General features: G+C 39.1%; 1 protein-coding gene across 3 annotated transcripts in view; it reads right to left on the bottom strand.

Moving 5' to 3' along the window:
* The window catches only part of ZFHX4 (zinc finger homeobox 4), a 149645-nt gene that overhangs the window by 3920 nt on the left and 129897 nt on the right, over positions 1 to 15828 (bottom strand). For all 3 annotated transcript variants that reach the window (XM_050327881.1, XM_050327866.1, XM_050327874.1), the window contains exons 6-10: positions 15244 to 15377; positions 14898 to 15098; positions 12416 to 12533; positions 6183 to 11579; positions 1 to 287 (exon numbers count right to left, since the gene is read on the bottom strand). The exon at positions 1 to 287 is cut by the window's left edge and continues 3920 nt beyond it. In XM_050327881.1, coding sequence (XP_050183838.1) covers positions 1 to 287; positions 6183 to 11579; positions 12416 to 12533; positions 14898 to 15098; positions 15244 to 15377 — 6137 coding nt within the window. The remainder of the gene's footprint in view (positions 288 to 6182; positions 11580 to 12415; positions 12534 to 14897; positions 15099 to 15243; positions 15378 to 15828) is intronic.

Genomic DNA, 15828 nt, shown 5'->3' on the forward strand with positions numbered 1-15828 from the left:
GGCCTCTAATTCCTCCTCTTTGATTTTTTTCACCTTGTTTGGCTTATTAATAGTATTTTTTTTCTCAGATTCTTTGTTCTGTTGCTCTGTCTGCTGTCCTGACAAAGAGGAGGAGGGAGGAGGAGGAGGAGGAGGAGGAGGTGGTGGAGGTGGTGGTGGCGGTGGTGGAGGTGGTGGTGGTGGAGTCTGCAGCAAAGGTTTGGAGGGGGCACTGCTGAGAGACAGGGCAGGAGACGAAGTAGCTGAAGTAGGAAACCCAAGCATGCCTGCACCAGGAGATGTTAAAGCTGAAAACAACAAAAATATGGCTGTCATCAATGCACAAGGCAAAATACATCTTGTAACATTCAGCATTTCTCACCTGTTCCAGAATTACCTATGGCATGAACAAACCACAATTTAAAATGGCTTTTAGTTTGCTGAGAGTCTTACAGCTTTAAATTCATAGTATACGATCTATATATACCAAAACCAACAGCTTTTGCTCATTGATTCCACTAGCATGGAGGTCAAGCACAAACCTCTGCCTATACGAAAGTCCCAAAAAAGGCAGTGGAAATCAACCCAGTGCTATTGGCAGGATCAGATTTATACCTGTAGAAACAGCACTCTCCCCTTTTGTACATTTTCTTCTGTAGGCTTGGTAGTAGATTATTAGAAAAGAAGCATTAAGCAGAGTGAGAGTGCTTCCCTCTAATTGATTCTTTGAGAGAACTCTACTTTGTTGTTCATTTTAACTAATTTTTATCATACCTCTGGGATGATATAACCCACACATCCTTCACCTAAGAAACCTGGTAATTATGGTGTTCACTACAAGTAATTAGATCTCAAATAAAAAGGAATCTTTATCCAAATTGCTGGGGGGAAATACAATAATAATTTAAAAAGATGTTTAGATAAGTAAATATCAACAGGAAATGACCATTCAAAAAAGTTAACAGCAATCAGGTCAATGCTATTCATTACTGGGACACCACACAACTTACATTTTCATTTTTGAGAGTTTGAACAGAGCTTTTCTTTACCACAGCAATCAGGTTAGTGCAGTCTTTGCTGGGAAATAAGTGTAACAGCACTAAAGTACTTTGACACAGGAACGCTGCTGTTCTCAGTTTACTTGAAACATGCAGGCATGACGTCCTCCACCTCATTAAAGAAAGCAACCTGAGGATGGACTGGTTCTGTCTGGAGGGCGCATACACACAAGAAGTATGCCTCATAACTTAATGGAAGAAATCTCTATTTCAAGTACGAGATATAGTGCAGTGGCTGGTAACAGTCTATTAAAAAAGCAGCTTCTGTGAGATGTGTAGTTGGGTCAGAAAACGAAATGATGGCACAGGGAAGAAAAGGCGACTGACTGTAAGAGGCTGTACATTGCTGCTATTGTCATTTTTTTCAGGCAAGTAAGGTTGCTAGAGAAAAGAGCACACAAAGTGTGTCATGCACACAGAACTGTAAAAGTGAAGTTACATCAGAAACAGTCTACTAGTGCACGGAGAAGAGAACAATAAATGCAGGTTCTGTAGGACGGGAGGAGGTTAGATGGGAATTAGCCACGAGGAAGCACTAATGGAGTGAACAAGAATAACGTTTAAATCATCAATATCCAGGTGCTTAGTATTACTTAAGAATAAAGCAATTAGGATTCAAAGGGAATAATTATCAGATTTAACAAAGAGGTCATTTAATGTTTGTCACTGTGTCATTACTCCTATTTAGTGGTAGGGGAACACTAAGGAGTTAAAATGCATTGTGAGTACAAATTAGATAGTACAGTGAAACAAGTCACAAGAGTTATAATTAAAAAGTGGGTAATTGCCAGAGTTACTGCACAAAACCATTGAAGATACTATTACTTGCCCCTGTACTTTCAACAGGAAGTAACAGGCAGTTGTGTATGGAGCCTGTTGAAAATATATTAAATGATAAATAGCGTAGATGGAAAATACATGAATGATGCAGTTAGTATGAACTGCTGCCCCAGCTTTGTCATGGTTATTTGGGCTTGCCACCTACTTAGGATTTTTCTGATTTCTTTTTATTCTTAACCTCTTCAACCCTTGCACATCATGTTGTCTTCAGTCTACTCACACTGATGATGCCCAGAAAAGCCAAGATCTATTTTCCAGATATTCTTAGGAATTTAGATAAAATACACAAAATTCATACAAATATCCAGACAGCTTGCAGTAGAACAGTGAAATCCATGTGCTTTATTGGAAGCTAAATGTGGAACTGAGGATTTCCAAAACTAAATGAAGAGAACCTGATGAAACTCATTCCATTTCCGGACATGAGAGATACAGAATAGAAAATTCACATTATGAACAAATATTCTAATCCTGCTAACTCTTTTAAGTGACTATCAAAGAGAAGAGACTTCTCTTTCACTAGGAGGAAATGGAGGGCTAAAAATATAAAAATGAAACTACTACCAGTGGGCCAAAAGCAAACAGAGAACAGAGTTTAGTGCCCTAATAATACAGAAAGTAATTGCTGCTGAATCAAATTTCTCTCTTGATAAGATTTCAAAACCCACTAAGTACATATTACTCAGTGATGTGTGCATTCTTGGAAAAAGCTGTTGTGAATCTTCAAGGCAGCCCAGGCTTAAGTGATGTGCAAAGAACCTATGGTAATGATGATGACATTAAAAGGTTCACAGAACCAGTATTAATACCTAAAAGCAAGATGAAGCACTAGTTTTCTGCAAGGGATCACAGACAAGAACACAAAGCTTAGAAGAAAAGAGAATGTGAATTTTAAGAACAGCTGAAAACAGCAGGTAAACTCTTCTATCTACAGTCACCTAGAAAATAAGTAGGAGCTTGAAGAATAAAGATGAGCTGAAACTAAAATTCTGTATGAATTAGAATTCCACCAAATAACTCCTTATTAGGTATTATGCTGAGCAAACACAGCAGTAATTTTGAGACCTTGCTCAGCATTTGATGCCCACAAGATGGTAAAATTACATTATCTAGAGAAATATATCCCACAGGTTAGAGAATTGTGACATATAATCTCAGAACCACACAATAATTCTGGCATTAAAACCCCCTTGTTTTAGAAAAAAACCCCTGAATTTAAAGTTCATCTATCCTTTCACTCAGAAATGAAGTTATCTTATTTTGCAAAATCTAATAATATTCATAAATAATAGTCCATTTTAAGCACTATATAAAGAAGATACAATTAACTGTAGTTTCCATAATTCCATCTTTTGTGAATTAATATTATATTCAAGTGTTTCACATCAAGCCTTTTGTAAAAGTAAATATTGCATTTTTTAAAAGCATAGTATTTTGCAAAATTTAGCTAGGTTTCTTACGTTTTGGAAACCGATAAAAGATACTGGAGGCATAAACATGAAAGTGAAATCTCTCATAAACTTGTATTAACCAATCGGGATAATTTCTAGTCAGGATAATTTCTCTGTCTAGCATGAGTACAGAGAATCACAAAAGAGAATTTTAAATATTAGGTTTACAATTAAGTTTCATTAACTCCCTGTCTTAGCAAACACATTCTTTCAAAACAAAGATCTTATTAACATTGTCCCTTAAACAAACATGTAGGACAGAATGGATGGACTTTGCCACAGGAAATACAGTTACCAACCCTGCAAGCATCAGTGAAAACAGGTAAATATTTCAATATAAGGGATCCCAGTAAGGCTGCTTCTGAAGTGTATTTGTGGGTTTGGGTCCCATAGAGAAGAAATGACACACTTGCAGTGGAATTCACAAGAAGTAAACTTGAACTATAGGGTAGTGAGTCATCAGGGAGTTAGCTTCAGCAAATCCTTCATGCAAAGAATGATGCAAAGCAATTGTCCTGCTGGCTGGAAATATACATGCTGCTAGAAGAACTGTAGCCAAAGAAACGCTCGCTTGAAAGCCTGCTTCCAAAAAGATACTTCTTAAATGATTCTTAGCATCAAACATAAATGTGAACTATCAGACAAAGAAGGGTAGAGAAGAAAATAGAAATGGGTTAATTAGGTGCAGAAAACACTAGTGTTGAGCACATACCGGAGCACATCTAAGCACATTACTGTTTTTCTATGATGAATGATTAAAATAATCTCTTTTTTTTTTTTTTTTTTCTCTACTCACTATGACTGCTCCATTATGTATCATTAGGGAATGGAGATTTATGCATGCAAGTGTTTGCCAGGCAACAAAAGGGGGATGTAGGGGCTATTTAGCATATGGCAGAAGAAGTTAACAACGAGATCCTAGTAGCTAGTTTACACAGCGGGCTTTGCCCACAATGGGCTAATTAACCTTAAGAAGATGCAAGATGAAAGAGGGTAAAAATCCATCTCAATCGGCAGTGCACTGTGCATTCTATGATACTAATGATTTAAATTTATCTCAAAGAAAAGATATTTGGTGAAAATTAGAAAATCTTAAAATTGAATTACTGTGGACCAGTTGGCCTGTAATAATGCCTTTTGTGTTATTAATAGGACATATACAGACTCTGAGGCTACATTGGTATTAGTGAGTTAAAGAGTATTAGCGAATATTTCCCAGAAACTGAAACGAAACATTCTCTAAAGTGAAACAGTAAGAATAGTCACTGACACTTTTGGCCTGGGCCAACTAGTCTTCTCTTAAACACCTCAGTACAGCTAGGAAGCTATCATGGATCCATGACCATCCCCCAGACTCACTTTGTATGGGGACTTCCTGTTTTAGAAAGTAAAGAAAATATATTCCCAAGTAAATTTCTTTTAGCAGTATAGACAAAACCTGAGTTTTCTGGAGCCCATTTTACCTGAAGGTCAATCTAACCCAAACTTATTTAGGAAAGTTATATAGAGAAACTATATCTATAATTTTAATGAACAAGAACCAACCATTTTTTGGCCCAGGACACTGTATGCCATTAAGAAGGAAATACAGCAACTTTATATTTCCTTTATATGCACTCTCTGTGCCAATAACTGTTTGACAAAAGCCAGAAGGCACTCAGCCAGAGACTACATTGTGGAAGGAAAGCCTTTCTGATCCAATGAAGAGAAAAACAAGATGCTTTGACCATCACTTAGGCAAACAATAACATCATCATCATCATCAATCAAAGCAGACCTGGGTAGCAGAGAAGACATTGCTACAGTCTTAGTATGTCTAATAACACTGGTGATTAAGCCTCTACTTGCCAAAGAGTGTTGCTTTCTAAAGCAAAGTTTAGAGATCAACAGCAAGTGGGATTATTGGATAAAATGAGGTGAGGGGTCTTAACCAGCTTCCTAACTCTGCTGTGCACATATTTGATATGAATGTGCAAAGTCAAAAGATGAATGGGAACGCTTCTGTCTGCAAGGCTGCAGTCACAATCTGCAAAATTGGAGCCCTATACAAGAAACAAACTAGGTTCATTCTTTGAGGACTAAACAACTCATGCTACAGAAAAATTGATTCCTTAACATCAGTGAAACCTATTGCAAGAGGAAGTGCTTTCCAATGTAAGCAAATGCCAAACAAGAGTCAAAACAGTCAGTAAAAAAAGTTACATGTTCAGTTGAAAGTGCAAGCCCAATGAAGCAGTACGTCTGCGATGACTTTATAAACTCCTGGAATTTGGATTACAATGAAAGTGACATTGCAAATCACCTTCAACAAAGCCCTTTTTATCTTAGCAGGTGATTATTCAGAAATATAATAAAGGGTCCTGGGCAGCATTTTATTTTAAATATTTATTCTGGATTAAATGACAGGTTGGACTGGTCTAAGGTGTGGACCAAATGCCCAATGAGCTGATAATGTGAGAATCTACTCTGTGATTTATCAGAAGTTACTTTAAATATTTGCATATAAAAAACGTACATACAAAATTCTAATCCAAGGTTTTACTAAAGGAGCATCAATCAAAACAAACAAAAAAGCACAACAATGCTATAGTTATATTGTTTTTGCACAAAAACCTAGAATGGGCTAAAAATATTTTTGTCAATTAAATTTTTTTTTCTTTGAGAAATCGGAGAGATCATCCAGGCTACAGCAACAATCATGCTCTGAGTACACCTCATAGCAGTACTTTTTAGCTAATCACACCAGTTTTACAAGCATGATATGAATGCATAATATGCTGTCTTAGAAGGGGATGGTGACTATGCAAGATGATCAAATTAATAAATTGAGAAAATCATCCCCTTATAGACTTACTGTTTGAACTTTGTGGAAATCCAGGTAAGGAGGATGGACCGTTCATTCCAGGCAGAAGAACAGGAGGAAGGCCAGGGAGTCCTGGATAAGCTGCTGGCAAACTGATACCATGAAGAGAACTGCTGTCCATCATGCCTGGCTGCTGTACTGACAATCCTAGCACATCAGTAGCCTTCTTTATGCGATCCAATTCTTGCTGTGCCATCAGCTGTCGAACTGTTGTAGGAGCTAAATAATCTTTCTCCCGATCTAGCTGACTTCCCACAGTTTCTCTCACTTTTGTAATATGTTGTTTGGAAAAGATATGATCTCTTATGGACAAACGTGCAGAGTATTTCACACCACATAGAGAACATTCTGGCTTTGTCCCATCAGGTCCGGTCTGATTTATCATGAATGGCTTCCCAATGTTAATTTTGAATTTCTTTTCTTTAGCCCGGGCATTCTGAAACCAGACCTGGACCACACGTTTGGGCAGCCCAATCTCATTCCCTAGCATTTCACACTCCTGCATTGTTGGAGTCCGGTAGTCACTAAAGCAAGCCTTGAGAACTTTAAGCTGAAGGTTACTCATTTGTGTTCGGAAACGTTTGTGGCCTGGTCGATCACTGTTTTTGGATTTAAAGGGATTGCTAGCTCCAAATGGGTTAGGAGAACTTGGATCAGCTATGCTTGACGTTTCACTGCGATCGGCATTATCATCAGGGTCATCAGTAATGTAGTAACTTTGGTCATGATCACCATCTTTTTCACTGAAGTGTATTGAAGGGCTTGTTAAAGAAAAGAGAAATTTATCATCAGTATTGTCATTTGTAGGTGTAGTTGCTGCTTTTGGTAGTGTGTCATTCACAAGTGGTTTTGGTTCTTTGGGGGGTGATGTGGGTTTTGCATCCCCTGAACTGCCAGTTGTGCTTTCCATTTCATTGTTCCCCTCATCCCCTGTTGTGGCATCACTAATTGCTGTATTAATTGATGAAGTCTCATCAAAGTCAGTCTTGTTTTGATCATATCCAGAGTCAGCAGGAGGGGCATTCAAATTTTCTATATCCTCACTAGACTCTGCTTTAAAAGAAGAAGGACTTAAAAGGTTCTTCGGTGACATTTCTGCAGTTTTGCTAACAGGGGTTGATACAGTGGAGGCTAATTCATTTTCACTTGATAATTCAGTTTTTGCTAATGACAGTGATGGGTAATCAAAAAATATGTACTTTTGAGGACTTTCTCCTCCATCTTCAGTTGATATCAAAGGACTTGGAGGCAAACTATAACCGGCCTGTTTCCCTTCATTCCAATGCCGAGACCGAATGTGACTTTCTAAAGCTGATTTTGCTTTAAACAGAGCTCGACAAAAAGGACATCTTTTATGGGACTGGGCTGGACCAACTGCACGGAATTGTCCCTTTCTTTCTCGGGCTCTTGTGTTCTGAAACCAGACTTGTACAACTCTCTTTTTCAGTCCCACTTCACGTGCAATGTGATCTAGCATCTTTCTGGTGGGGTTGGAATCCAGTAGGTACTTTTCATAGAGTATTTCCAGCTGCTCTGGAGTAATTGTAGTTCTTAAGCGCTTATCACGATGTTGATCTTCTCCACTGTTTCCTCCCTCTTTCTCACTACAGTTATTGTCTTCTTTATCATCTAGTTTTCGTTTCAGGGAACCGGAAACTGTAGCAGGGTGTGCTGTATGTGATGAGCCAGTTTGTGGTGGCATCTGAGCAAGAGAACTATTAAGCAACTGTCCAGTCATCAAAGGATTATTTGGGTCAAATATCATATAGGGCATATCCATTGGTCTTTCTAAAAACTGTGAGTGAAGAAATTGGTTTTGGGCTGCTAGGAAATGCATGTGCTGGTGCTCTTGCCAAAGTTCTAGAGTTGGAAAGGCAACTGTACACTGATCACATTGGTACTGTAATAACTGAGGAGGTAGACTGTTCTGTAGAGAAGTCATTGAAATTGGTAAAGGACTGGAAGGAACAGGTGTGGTTTGTGATGCAGAAGGAGGTCTGCCTACTATCTGTGATTGCTTTTGCTGCTGTGGTTGAGAAGCTGAGGGTTGAGGGTCAGAAGAGGTTACTGGAGTAGACTGTACTGGTTTGGCGCTTTGGGAAGTTGCATCTGTTTGTTTAGAGATGGTTTCATTTTGTTTTGGTTTTTCTGTGGACTCTGGTTTAGGAGAAGCCTTCTCAGGTTCTGGTTTGGGTGATGGAATCAAAGGAGTACTAGAACCAGAGCCAGAGCCTGCTGCAGTGACTGTCAGGCTTTTTGATAAGTCATTTTGGCCAGAAACTGTACAGTTCTTATACACTGTTTGATCAGAGGCATCCATAGAGTCTTCAGTTTGGCTTTCATCTTGAGCATCATCATCTTCGTCTTTATAACACTGCTTTTTCTGGTGTGTAATCAAATCGAAGATCCTGGGAAAAACCACACTGCACTTTTTGCACTGATACTGCATGTTACTGGTTCGAATGTAACGCTCGTTTGTCAGTTCCCTTTTCTCGTTGTCTTTAGTTTCAGCTTGGTTTTCGTAACTCTTGCGAGCTTTTTGTCGTGCATTTTGGAACCACACGACAATAACTCGGGTCGGTAGGTTAAGTACAGTTGAAAGTTGTTCAATTTCATCATCTTTTGGATAAGCATTTGTGTCAAAGAAGTCTTGGAGGACACGAAGCTGGTAGTCAGTAAACCGAGTCCTGGATGATCTCTTGCTGAAAGATGCATCAGACTTGTAGGGTTCTACAGTTGAAGGCTGAGGATCTATTCTGATATCTTCCAATACTGTTATAGGAGGGTTGCTGAAGTTATATGGAGAATCTTTATTTCTCTGTCGTTCTTTAAACAGTGTATTACGAAACCAGTGCTTGATAACTTTCTGTGAAAGACCAGATTTCTCAGCCATTTCTTGGATTTGCTCTTCACTTGGAGAATTGTTAATATCAAAATAAGCCCGCAAGATTTTTAACTGGTCATCTGTGATTCTTGTACGTGGACGCTTGAACTGAGAGTGCCGCAGGAAATTGGGGTCTAATCCCAGCTGCTGCTGACAAAGCTGGGTAAGATCTGCAGATAAAGTATCCATTGGTGGCAGCTGGAGGGCAAGCTGAGGAGGCAATGCAGGATGTTGCACTGGTTGCATCATAATTGGAGGGAAAAGTGGGAGATCAAGCGAAACAGGAAGCTGGACTTGAGGTGGGGCTGATGGTGGTGGTGGTGGAGGAGGAGGTGGTGGTGGTGGAGGAGGCGGTGGTGGAGGTGTAGGTGGTGGAGCTTGCAAAGGCGTGGGAGTTGTGTTTTGAATTTTTCCAGCCCCAGCTGAAGAAGGCTGAGAAGGAGTTGGAGGAGGAGGAGGTGGTGGTGGTGGTGGAGGTGGTGGCGGAGGTGGTGGTGTCTCTGGAGAAGATGGAGAAATTGGATAAAGCTTGTCATACGCCTCCCTGTACTGTCGGGCAAATTTTTCTAATGCTCCATATGGAAAAAAATGTCCATGCACATGTTCTTGATGACTTTTCAGAATAAGAATGTTGGAAAAGAGCTTACTGCAGGTTCCACATTCCAGTTTGTCTGTGTTTTCACCATCACCAGTCTTGCCTTTTTTCTGCACTTTTTGTCTGTTCTCATTGTATTGGATAACTAACTCAAACCCAAAGTTCTCCAACAAAGCCTTGGCTGCATTCCCTCTTGCTCCAGAAGCTATTCTGGGCGGTGGGATGGCTGGTTCTGAGGATTTTGGCTTCTTCACATCTTTGTTTTCTTTTAGTCCTTCATTCTCATTAGTAAATTCTTGCTTTGGCTTGTCTTGTTTTTCAGAAACCTCTTCTGACTCCTTAAAAGATGGCATATCCTTTATCAGCTGGCAGTCTGTACTTACTAAGTTATTTTGCTCTGCCTTCATCAGCTTGCTGCTTTGTTGCTGCTGCTTTTGTGACTGAAGTTGGGGCTGGGCGGATTGATACTGTTGTGCTTGTTGCTGCAGTATCTGTAGCTGGGTTTGGCCAACATGGTGCTGAGTTTGTATCTGCTGCTTCAAATCTTCTAGCAGTGATCCTGTCATACCAGCCATTCCAGGCATACCAAACGTGGCAGAACCAGGTAAACCCAGATCTGGGCTTAAGCTAAATTCTGTCCCAGGTATATAGAATGGGAAAAGGAACTGAGGCTGTTGAAATTGCAGCAGTGCTTCTGGTGTCATTGGAAAGTGAGGCAAAAAAGCTGGATTTAGAAACTGTGGTTGAAAGAATGCAGCTTGTTGTTGCAGTTCATGCTGTAGTTGCATTTGAAGTTGTGCTGGTGACTGGGGTGGGTGATGTGTAGGCTGAGCAGAAATTAATTCAGAAGCTTGCTTTTTATTTAATTCTTTGGCATCTAAATGTGTTTCTTTGCTGTTAACTGCTGGTAAGCTCATAGATTCTAGCATTCCTTGGCTGGGGCTATTAACATTCCCTGCTACACTATTTCCGCTACTTATATTACCACTTGGTTCTAATTTTGCAGCCCTTGCCTTTGTTTGATGAAGCACAGATCTCATATGGATTTCCAATGTAGAACTTTGGCTATATGCAACATTACAAATGCTGCATTTGTAGGGTTTGTTGTCAGTGTTGCTGTTGGTTTCTTGAGGGACAGGACTTGATGCTTCCTGCAAAACCTTTTTGAGTTTATGTAGATGGGACACTGAGTTATAGTGGACCAAGAGAATGTTCTTTTGAGTGAAAGACTCTTTACACACTGTACACTTATATGGGCGAGATGGATCTAGAAATTTTTCCATGGTAAAATTTGGCCCTTTTCTAAAAGGTAAGGTCCGCTTTGGTTCTGAGCCCATATCATCTGGAATAGAGCTACTATCGCTTCCTACAGGACTTGCTTTACCTTCCTGGTCCATCTCATAATCTCTTTCTATTTCCTGTTCTAGTGCATGATCATCTTGTGCCATACTTTCACTTTCTGCCCAGAGTTCGCCGTTGACAGGTAAAGATGCACACAGCTGCTGAAGTTCAGCTTCATTGAGTTCAGGGTGGCCGGCTTCCAAGTGTTTTTTTAAAGCCTGGAATGTACGGAAGCTACGCTGGCAAAGGCTACACATGGTAGCCGCCCGAATAGCGTGATACTGGGAATGTATCTGAAGCTTCTGCATAGTCTTAAAAGCCAAGCTACAATGGTTACAGCGGTACTTATAGACATGGCGGTCAGAGACAGACAGCTGTTGCTTCTTCTGCTGTTCGTTCAGCTGATCCGTCACAGAGTCAGTGGTCTTTATATCTTTACTGCTGCTCTTATTCCAATCTGGTGTTTCAGTAGATTCCTTAGGTGGCTTCTGTTCCTCAGTCTTAATTTCCATTCCAGTTTTTGATTCATCAATCGCGGGGGTATTCTTCTCATCCGCAGGACTTTCACCTAGTTAAAGAAAGTGAAGTGTCTTTTATACAAGTAGAAGAGAAGAGGACATAGGATTCGTTTTAATGTCTTTTTTCATCAGAAATTAAGAGAGGCACCTCATATGCCATGTGTTGGTTTAGTAAAATATAACAACCCAACCTTGCCCCAGAAAATAAAGCAGACAGGGATAACAGGATGTTAAAAAAAAGTAATAAAACTCACAAAAATAATCAGACTGGCAGTGGCAGCTGGCCTAGGAGTGGTGTAGGGCTTCTATTTGTCAGAAGGTAGGAGTTTACTGGTACAATGGGAACACCAAACAAGAAAAGCACATAAACAGTAGGAAAGAGAGAAGGAGTAAAAATGGGGACAAGAGAGAGAACAGATAATTAGAAAGGAGGAGGAAAGTGGTCTGAGAGGAGAGGGAGGAACATGCTGTGACAGGTAGAAAAGTTTGCCAGTGCAGAATACAGTAAGTGTTCAGGATCAGGATCTTACAGAAATGGAAATGCAGACAAAATCACTTACCTAACATTCAGATGGTGAATGTGACACTGTCTTTTAGGACTAGGCCTTATTTGCTGGTTAAACAAGGAGGATCTTACCTTCAAAGTGGGTAGGCACTGATGCTTAATTTTAGCTCCACCAAATGCAAATAGTCTGGCATACATGTGCATTCTAACAGCCCTGCACAGGTGCAGTCAGCCAAATTCAGACCCCTTGTTACATTTATCTTTTTATCTCCATGGCTATAAGCAAGCCCAAAAAAAAGATTCCCTTTACTAAGAAACAAGTAGTTTACTTCTAAATTGCCCATACCTAGCTCTTACATGTCTGGGCTTTTTCTTGCATACCTGCATATTTCCCAGATCCCTCAGCCGTAATGGTTGCAGGTGTGTCACGTTCAGATTTCTCTGAAGCAGCTGCTGGCAATAGCATACTATTGGGCATCATGACATCTGGTACAGGAACCTTTGAAAACCAAGAATATGGTATTACTACACAAAAAGTAACGCTATTTAATTAAAGTGTGAAACATAGTGAAATTAGGAAAGGGCAACAGTATGAAATTATAGTTCAAAAGATCGACTATATCTGCATGAAAGACTGTCAGTACTAAATCAAGATCCTGATTCAGTCCTTGATAATGGTTTCTGACAGACACAACCATCATGTGTCCCTTGGTGGAGAATCAACTCAAAATAATCCACAATAAGGTGATGCAATAGAGCTACATACACACAATATTTCATTGGTCTCAATGTCACCACGAAGAAGATTTTGCTGACTATGTCAGGGCTGTCAGATTTATCAGGGGAATTTTCCTCAGACATCCTCCAAAGATAGAAATCATGTTGAGATATGGTCACTAGTCATTTCCTAACTGAGGGTATCCCCACTTTGCTTCACCTGTACTGTTTTTTTACACAAATGCTGGACCTTCCACAGTATTTGAAAGAAAATTATGTTTATTTCAACAGAGAAATAACAACTTATTTCCATTTAAAATTAGATTTTTTTCTTTCTTCTTTCTTTTCTGTATCTTCTCAAACTGTTCTACATTGTTGTGTTATGCTTTCAAATTATAGACAGAAATCTTTGAAGGATATACTCTTAGTCTGGTAGGATTCAATTTAGCGAAGTTGACATAAATATTTGTTCAACACTTCATGTTTTCCTTTTGCTTTGATCTTTAAAATGAATTTGTATCAGAAATACAGCATTGTCCTACAAAGATTTAGTAGGACTGGGTTTAGGTTACTGTTCTGGCAGATTCTCTCTAAAGGACCTTGGCTAAATCAGATTGAGCTGCAGCTCCTCATCTCTAACAGAAAGTATTTCCTTCATACAGAGGTTAAAAGAATATTTATAGAAGAGATTTGTGAACTGTAAATAAATAATGGAAGCTGTATTCATTACAAAGTATGAGTAGAAACATCTTTTGTTCCTCTTCAACAGTCTACTAAATTATTTTAAACATCCATTAGGATACATAAGAATTTTGTATCTATCCATCTATCTACCTATCTATCAATTATCTATCTATCTATCTATCTATCTATCTATCATCTATCTAGTTAGCTAGCTAGTTAAATTGCCTATTGGAAAAAACATCTAGACATTTTAAAAAAAATGGGTTTAGTATATTTGTAATTTAAACATGGCATTAATAGCATCCTCTCAGAGGACTAAAGTTTGCTATAAATGGTATTTATTTTGTCATCAGAGGGTTCAGTTATGGACAGGGCATACTAGTGTTAGCATCTAGGACAATTTAAATTAAGCAGCTTATATTCTGAAATCTCTTTCTCTGGGAAATAAGGTGTTTTTTCCACCTGCCCAGGACCCAATGAGGAAAGATTTCAAAGTTGCCCCATTATCAGCATAGAGGGAACCATGGAGAACTTGAGAAGAAAGCTCATGCTGCTCAGTATGGAGCGGGAGGTTCTCCACATCTTTCCAGTTTCCTAAAAGAGTCGGGGAAAGTTAAATTTCTACTGCATGTTCTTTGCAGTGGGCCAAAATTACGTGGTCTGTCAGAGCTATAATTAGTAGAAAACCAAGGAAAAGAAAAAAGAATCTTCAAGTGTGTATTTACTCATCAGCACAAGGAACCCTAGACCTTCCATCAAGAGCTCTTTCAATTTTTCTAATGTTTTTGCCACTTAACTTGGGAATGAAGTGGTAGAACTACAACCACAGCTGTATAAATGAAGGAGTCATCTATGGATACAGAAATAAATCTGTGGTTCACTAGGATTTCCAAGTGGATTTCCTTTTAAAAAGGCAAGACAACCAGAGTCAGTGTGTCTTAGGAGGTCAGTTTTCTAACTGATTTCTAATTTATTCTGTAATAACAAATATTTACTAGACCTGATTGTGTCTTTACCGACACCGTTTTGAATGGTTGTTTGAACTGCTATTTTACAGTGAATTTCATGTAATATAATGTGCAGTCAAGCTACATACAGGAATTCTGTGTTTAGGAACTACATTCTATGGGGAACTCCCATTATTTTACAAACAGAAATCACAAGATTTCTGAGACCTGGATATTATTAGACCAAATATACAGGTAGGCACTTAGATACATGGACTGGCTTGACGTTTCCAAGGTTAATGTCAATGGGGAATGACAGGTTTTCTGCATCTTTGAAATCCACCTTCAGTCATTTTCCTGAGAGGTATCAGTCACTGGATGAGCTGACAAGAGAACCTAATAGTCCTGACCCACTCCCCTGCTTGAGCTACCTGAGTGCTATGTCACAACAAATACATTGCCCAGAGGCCCAAGTACGTTTCGATAGCGTGTGCATCAGCATTTAGAACGCTTACTGTCATGAGCAGTTTCTCCACACAGTCAGGGGACACGCTGTGCAGGTGGGTCAAATGAAGCTGGAGATGCATTTTGTTGCTGAGGACATCTTGGCAGAGGGGGCAGCAGATAACAGGTTGCATTGAATGCTGTGACAGGACATGCATCTGGATACGATTTGGGTCCCTACTATTGTAGTTACAATACGGACATTGATAGAACTGAAAAAAATCAAATAAAGATGCAGGTTATTAGTCAATGTGCTTTTTATAACTTGCTGATATTGCTATTTTAACAGCATATCATCTCTGTTTCACTCTTGAGTTATTTGAAAGAATGCAATTAAATTGTTACACTTCCTTTTACCTGCTCATGACAAAATTTATTGTCCTCTGGAGGCTTTGATTTTTTAGCTGCACCATCCTCTTCTTTTGCCAGAAGAAGCTGTTGTGCCCCTACCACAGTGTTCGCTTTTGGTTCCTTCTCTGGTGTGACTATTCCTGTTTTGAAAACATAATTTTTAAAAACATGTTTTAAACTTTAAAATATCCCCGTTTACGAAGAGGCTTTGACTTCAAAGATCTGTATTGTCTTTGAGGGTCTTTTCTGTTTACTTGTTTGTTTTTTAAACTCTGAGAAAAAATAAAGTTGAATAAAACAACTCTGGTAAGCACAAAGGTGAAAATACACTTTTATCCTTGATGGAGACTCTATAAATACATTTAAAAATTGACTCTTCTCTGCTGTTTAGATAACCTTAGGTTGCCTTTAAAGATTAATCAATAATGTTCTTTCTTTAGCAGCTCAGTATGAATTTGTGTATTACATTAAAACAAATCAGCTTTTGCTCAAAAAGCCTGTTTTCCAAAATAATTAATTTGCTGCTGTTTAATTACCCTTTCTCTTTCCTAAACTGCCTGAGCAATATGATTATTGTGCTGTTTTGATAAC

Source organism: Myiozetetes cayanensis, unplaced genomic scaffold (genome assembly GCF_022539395.1).
Source record: "Myiozetetes cayanensis isolate MyiCay16 unplaced genomic scaffold, myiCay2020 scf1, whole genome shotgun sequence".
NCBI lineage: Eukaryota > Metazoa > Chordata > Aves > Passeriformes > Tyrannidae > Myiozetetes > Myiozetetes cayanensis.